Source organism: Terrapene carolina, unplaced genomic scaffold (genome assembly GCF_002925995.2).
Source record: "Terrapene carolina triunguis isolate 2854851 unplaced genomic scaffold, T_m_triunguis-2.0 Scaffold23807, whole genome shotgun sequence".
Lineage (NCBI taxonomy): Eukaryota > Metazoa > Chordata > Testudines > Emydidae > Terrapene > Terrapene triunguis.
Genome location: NW_020688158.1, coordinates 3,835 through 10,368, shown reverse-complemented (window position 1 = coordinate 10,368; position 6,534 = coordinate 3,835). Strand labels below are relative to the sequence as shown.

Below are 6,534 nucleotides of genomic sequence, written 5' to 3'. Positions count from 1 at the left end.
GGGGGGGTGAAAGGGCAGGAGGTGGGGTGCTGGGGGCAGGGCAGGGAGGTGGGGGCGCACAACTGGCTGGGGGGGGTGAAAGGGCAGGAGGTGGGGTCCTGGGGGCAGGGCAGGGAGGTGGGGGTGCACAACTGTCTGGAGTTGGGGTGCTGCGGGGAGGTGGGCAGGGAAGTGGGGGGGTGCACGGCTATCTAGAGTGGTATTTTCTCATATATATATATATATATATATATAATATATATAAACAGCACAAACATCTACATTCATCCTGGGGTCCCCCTGCCAGCCCCCCCACATGAGGGGACATGGGGGGGTGGGACGGGACAGGCGTCTTCTCCTCACGACGCCCCCTGCTGGGGGAGAGACCTGGGCGGGGTGGAGAGAAAGAGAAAAATGGGGAGGGGTCATTAATAAGAGCACACACAGCGAGCGCCACATCATGGATCGCACCCCCCCCCCCCGCTCTTCACTCACTGGGGCTCTATCCCGGCCCTGGGAGGGGCGTGGGGGCTAGTGATCAGAGCGGGGGGGGGCTGGGAGCCCGGACTCCTGGGTTCTCTCCCCGGCTCTGGGGCGGGTGGGGAGTGGGGGTGCAGTGGGTCAGACCCGGTTCCCGCTATGAAATACAGGATGCTAAAGCAATTATAAGGCAACCCCCCACCCGGCGTGCCATTTCCCTTCCTCGGGGGGTCCATCTGGGTCCAGATTGAGTCTGCTAACCCCTCCCGCACTCTGCAGCGGGCACCCCCAATTATAACAACCCAGCAGAGGGCACGAGATCCCTGACTAAACAGCTCTCCCCAGAAGCGGCCGCATCTTAGGGCCGGGCACCCTGTATAAACAGCCTCTGCGCCCCACCGCAGAGATGGCTGCATCTCAGCCTCTCCTGCCATTTTTCTGTCCTTCCGCTCTCCAGGTGGCCCCACTCCGCTCAGTGATCTCTGCCCACACACCGCTGTTCTCATGAGGGAGGGCACAGCCTGATGCCTGGGGAAGGGGCTTGGATCAGGACTGAGGATCTGTGGGGTTTCTGGTGCCTGGCCCCAAGAATCAGGCCGACGCGGGGTCAAGATACAAAACAGCCATGGTCCCACCCCAGCGCAGTGGGTCTCCTAGATATCAGCTCACACCACGGCCCCTGAGGGCCCGAGCCGGTGAATTCACGGATTGCCGCAGGCCACGAGCCGCTGCTCTGCCTCCGTCTGGCTGTTGAGACATTAACGGCATAGCTGGCGGCTGTTACGAGACTCTTAACGTGACCCAATACAGCAGGGACAAGAGCGAAGTGAAGCAAACACGGTGAGCGGGGTGTAAGGGGAACATATTGTAACCGTGGGGTTTAACCGCCGGGGAGAGGCTGTTGCGTTCAGACTGATTTCTTAAGGCTGAAGTGAAGAAAGATTGCTCCACCTTGCCATCAAACAAGCTTATGCTGTCGCCACAGCTAGGCCGGTAGAGGCGGCGAATAAAAGGAAGTGAAACCATTACAGGGACGCCCGATCGGAACGGAGCAATCAGCAGCGTCACCGACCCATCGGTTCAGCGGGAGGTCCCGAGCTCCTGCCGAGGCCAGGAGAAAAGACGACTGGCAGGACGCATAGGAAACAGGGTGTCACAGTTAGCCGTGGAGGGTGAGGGAGAAGGGTCGGAAGGCCCCGGAGGCGACGGGCGGCTGGCACACAAAGAACAACGTGGCCTGACCCAGCGCCTCCGGCGAGGCGGGTCGCACAAAGGGGCTGGAAGACGCTGGCTGCGGCTGCGAGGACGCCTCGGCCCCTGGTTGCATGGCCTCTCGCTTCAGCTGGGCGTCTCTAATCTTCACGGGGCCTGGCCCAGACCAGCACCTCCAAGGAGAGGAACCGGCTTGGGGCACCCAGCCGGGCCCCTTCCTGAAAGCCTGGAAATGACCAGACCGTGTCCCTGACTCCCGCTGCGAACGGTAACCGAGCGGGCGGGTCCTCGTAGGGCCTAAGACGCGTCGTGTCTCGTCCGCCCGCAGAAGCTGGGCCAATCAAAGACGTTCCCCGCCCCGGCTTGTCTGTCTAGTATCCTGGGGCCGACACGGGCACCTGTGGCCCCTCCCACTTTCAGGGCGCTCCCTGGTATCAAAAGGGTAGAGAACCACTGCTCTGACCCCCAATATATTAAAGTAGATTTTGTCCGCGCGGCCCACAGAGATCAAGGTGCATTTTGCCGAGGGTTGTGCAGATAATGGGCAAGGGATAGAAATGTGGCTAGACACCAGGTAGAAATCGCCAACGACCGTGGACAGCAGAGGCAGACAGCCTCGGGATAAAATCTTAGGGTACGAAGGACACGAATTTGGGGGAGGTTTGCACCCGTAGGAACAGCCTAAGGTTCACAGATCTCTATCTGCAGAAGAGGCCACGCTGCTGGTTGTCCGCCCGGATCGACGGAGCTCTGTCTGTATTTGTGCCCATTTGATCTTCGACCAGCGTTTCTGGAGCGGAGAGTTTGCTGCTCAAAGCTGCAGGTGACCCCGGGCTGGGAGAGGTGGCCAGCCCACTGGGGAACTGAAAATGATCAGGACAAATTGGAGAACGGGGCTGAATGCGACAAGAGGCCATTCACAGCGAGCCGAGCGTCGGAAGGAAAAGTCCCACGCCGGGGGCATCGCCGGCTAACGGGTGGGACGGCTGAAGAGGATCTGGAGCTCAGAGCAGCTCACAGATTGAAGGAGAGCCTGCCACAGGATGCGGCCGCAAAAACGCCTAAGGTCGTTCTGGGTGTGTTAGCGGGAGCGTCGTACGTCAAACACGGGCTGGGGGGTCGTTGTCCTGATGGTCTCGGCCCCGCAGATGAGCGTCTGTCAGCGGTGTTCAATCCAAGGCCTTTCGACCGCGGGGTGAAAGGTCGGTCGCAACACACAGGTTGGACACCCCCCCTCTTTTTCAGTAGCGAGATGCCTTGGGAAGCAACTTAACACGACGACAGATCTGTGCTATGGAGCGGAAAACGCTAACGCAGGCAAAACACCGGAGCGCTATGAAATCTCAGTCACGTGCGGGACATTCGCCTCCTCTGCAAATAGAATCTTTGTTCTAGACAGAGGCTTGGCTCCTGGATGCTGTTTGACCTGAAGCTGGGTAGCTAATTAATCAGGATGTGTAGGTGTCAGTACACGCGCTTTAAAGATTGTCCCGGCGTCCCTGGGCGGGTCCTTGTTCTGGAGCGGGTGCTGCTCGAGATTGCGGGAAAGTTGGTCCCAAATGGAACAAGTTCCTCTTGACTGGGAAACATCCCGCCAGGCTTAACGGTTTCTTACGGCCTCGCAAGCTCTAGGTGAGGATAAGTCACCACTGGAAGAATTTCCCAAGGCTCGTGGTGGATTCTCCATCCTGGGCAATTTTAAAATCAAGATCTAAAAGATCTGCTCTAGGAATTCTTTGGAGGAAGTCCTGTGTGATACAGGAGGTCAGACTAGATAATCCCGATGGTCCCTTCTGAGAATCTGTAGCAGACCCAAAGAAGCACCAGTTTATGATGTAATCCATTGGAACTCCTCGCCTCATGATTTTTTTGCGTGAGGTTTTAGAAGTCAGTATAGAGCCAGGGAAGGAGGAGAAAGGCCACAGGTGCGACACAGGAGGACAGAGTCGATGACTCTATTAATATAACTCATGGGGAAGTAGGTTAAAAGGTTGACTACAGATCCAATGGGAACACGACCTTGATGTCTTCTGTTTAGATCTGGATTCTTTTTCCTCGATTGTGTTAGCAACACCAGATTTGATAAGCAACTGGCACAAGCGAGGGACTATTCTGCGGGTCTCTTAGTCACAAAAATCTAAACAAAGTCACCTTCCCAAGCTGGCGATGGAGGATAAGTGTTATTTGATTCTGGAAACGTGGAGGGGTAGATTGATCAACTGTCTGGTTTATGTTATGCCAAATCATAGCGCGACACCATTTTTGCATCCTTCTATCTTGCACGCTTCGTGGCTGTTGTTATGCACAGCTAATAAAGCTCCATAAAGTTAAATTCAACGCTCGAGTCCTTTTTTTTTAGCGAAGCAATCGAAATGGAAAGTCCTTGAGAAAGGCGAGACACGGAATTCGTTAATGTGGGATTTGGCAGCATTTGATTTTTTTTAATATAATTTTGATGGACAATATTGATGGTTATTTTTAAGCATTTTTTTTATTTTTACCTATTTAAATTTTCACCACTGTGCAAAATGATGGGTTTTAAGCAATTTTTCAAACCAATGTAAACCTTCACAGCTAAAATGATGGGTTTTAAGCATTGGAATTTTTTACTTGTATTGATTGAAATTTTAGCAGCCATGCTCAAGAATGGGTGTCAAGCAATTTTTCGATTTTCATGGATTTAAATTTTCACGGCTCTGCACAATTACAGGTTTTAAGCACTTTTCTTATTTTTACCAATTTAAATTTTCACCATCAGACTGATGGGTTTTAATCTTTTCACTGATGTAAATTTTCACAGTGGTGCACAATTATGGGCTTTAAGCACATTTTTTATTTTTCCTAATTTAAATTTTCACTGTTAAAATGGCTGGTTAAGCATTTTTTTCAATTTTCATCCATTTAAATGTTCATAGCTGTGCAAAACTACAGGCTTTAAGAACTTTTTTTTTAACTGATTTCAATTTTCACAGTTGAAATGATGGGTTTGAAGCACTTTTTCCCATTTATCTTGCTTTGCCCACGTATACATTTTGATTCTTGATGGACATATTTTGTTTGTTTGTTCGGCGCCGGTGACATTTACGGGTGCAAATCGGACCCTTCCCAGTTTGCTTATAGATTCAGGGATTTCAAGGCCAGAATTGTCCAGTGTGAATATCGACCCCGAACTCCTGTATCACCCAAGCCGCAGAACGGCCGCCAAATAATTCCTAGAATTGATCTTTTAGCACTAGGGTGACCAGACAGCGAGTGTGAAAACTCGGGACAGGGGATGGGGGGTAATAGGCACCTATATAAGAAAAAGACCCCAAAATCGGGACTGTCCCTATAACATCGGGACATCTGGTCACCCTAGTTAGAACGTCCCAGCTTGACTGAAAAATCGCCTGTGATGGACAATCCACCGTGACCCTTGGTCACATTGTTCCAACGGTGAATTACGCCCGCCGTTAAAAACAGACACCTGATTTCCAGGCTGAATTTGTCCAGCTTCATCTTCCAGCCACTGGATTGTGTTCGACCTTTGAGGCCAGATGGGAGAGCCCGTTATTAGATATTTGTTCCGCCGGGAGACGGGATCAGTTCACCCCTTCACCTTCCCTTTGTTCAGCCGAACAGCGGGAGATCCTGGCGTCTCTCGCTCTCAGGGACTGAATCATTCTCGCGGTTCTTCTCTGAGCCCTTCCCCGATTGATCCACGTCCTCCTTGAACGGCGAGCACCAGACCCGGACCCGGGATCCCAGCCGTGGTCGCACCAGGGCCAGATCCGGAGGCCAAATCACCTCTCTGCTCCCACTCGAGAGTCGCCTGTTTATACACCCCAGCATCGCCCTAGTTCTTTGGGCCCCGCGACCCCCACGCTCCCCAAATCCAGCGTCGCTGCTTCCCAGGATAGACTCCCCGAAGTCTGTAAGTCTGGCCTGCGTCCACAGAACGCAACCCCCCTCCCGGCACCCCAGGTTAACTCACCCGCCTACATCTGGTTGGAGAAGGAGGTGGGGGCGGCCTGGCTGTACCCCCCCTGCTGGGCATAGGGGTCGGGCTGCCCGTAGCCTTGCTGGTTGTACTCCGGCTGGTAGCCGCCTTGCTGGCCGTACGAATCCTGTTGCACGTAGCCGGAGCCCTGGTTGTAGGAGTCGGCGTAGGTGTCCGGAGCCGGCTGCTTCTCCGGGACGGCGGGCGGGTACTTGGCGAAGGGGGCGCTCCAACCCGTCTCCTTAAACACGAACCAGAGATTCCCCGTCCACAGCACCAGGTTCAGGAAGCCAAAGACCTGGGTGGCGGGGGAGGCAGAGAGAGGGACGGAAGGGTTAATGCACAGCGGGGAGGGGGTCCCCTCTAGGGGGCGCCGGTTCCCATCCGGCCCCAGGGCAGGGACTGGCTGGCTCAGGGGGCGGGGAATGGGGCAGGGGCCTGTCCCCTCCGGGGGGCGCCGGCTCCCCCCAAGGGCTCTGGCTGGCTGGGGAAGGGTCTCACCACAGAGGTGTTGAGCCCCGAGATGACGGGCTCCTTCAGCTCTTTGCACGTGTTCCCCTCTTTCTTGCAGACATCCAGCCCCTCGATCACGTTGTCGGGGTCCGTGGCCAGCTTGACGTCGGAGAGACCCTTGGCCCAGGCGCACGAGCTCACCAGCCACATGAAGGCGAAGACAGCGGTGACGACGAAATCCTGAGGGGAGAGCGGGGTTAGCCCCCGGCCCCCCGCATCCAGCCCCTCCTGCCCCGCCCCCAGCCCCGCCCCCCCGCAGCTCAGCCCCTCCTGCCCTGTCCCAGCCCCGCCCCCTGCCCGGCCCCCCCGCAGCCAGCCCCCTGCCCTGCCCCCCGCAGCACAGCCCCTCCTGCCCCGCCCCCAGCCCCGCC

At 55.4% G+C, this 6,534-nt stretch overlaps 1 protein-coding gene across 1 annotated transcript in view; it reads right to left on the bottom strand.

Moving 5' to 3' along the window:
• Positions 1 to 109: 109 nt before the first annotated feature.
• The window catches only part of SYP (synaptophysin), a gene marked incomplete at its 5' end in the record, with an annotated part of 10,195 nt that continues 3,770 nt past the window's right edge, over positions 110 to 6,534 (bottom strand). Inside the window, 3 exon segments of the mRNA XM_026662174.2 lie at positions 110 to 366; positions 5,645 to 5,948; positions 6,152 to 6,343. Coding sequence (XP_026517959.2) covers positions 5,649 to 5,948; positions 6,152 to 6,343 — 492 coding nt within the window.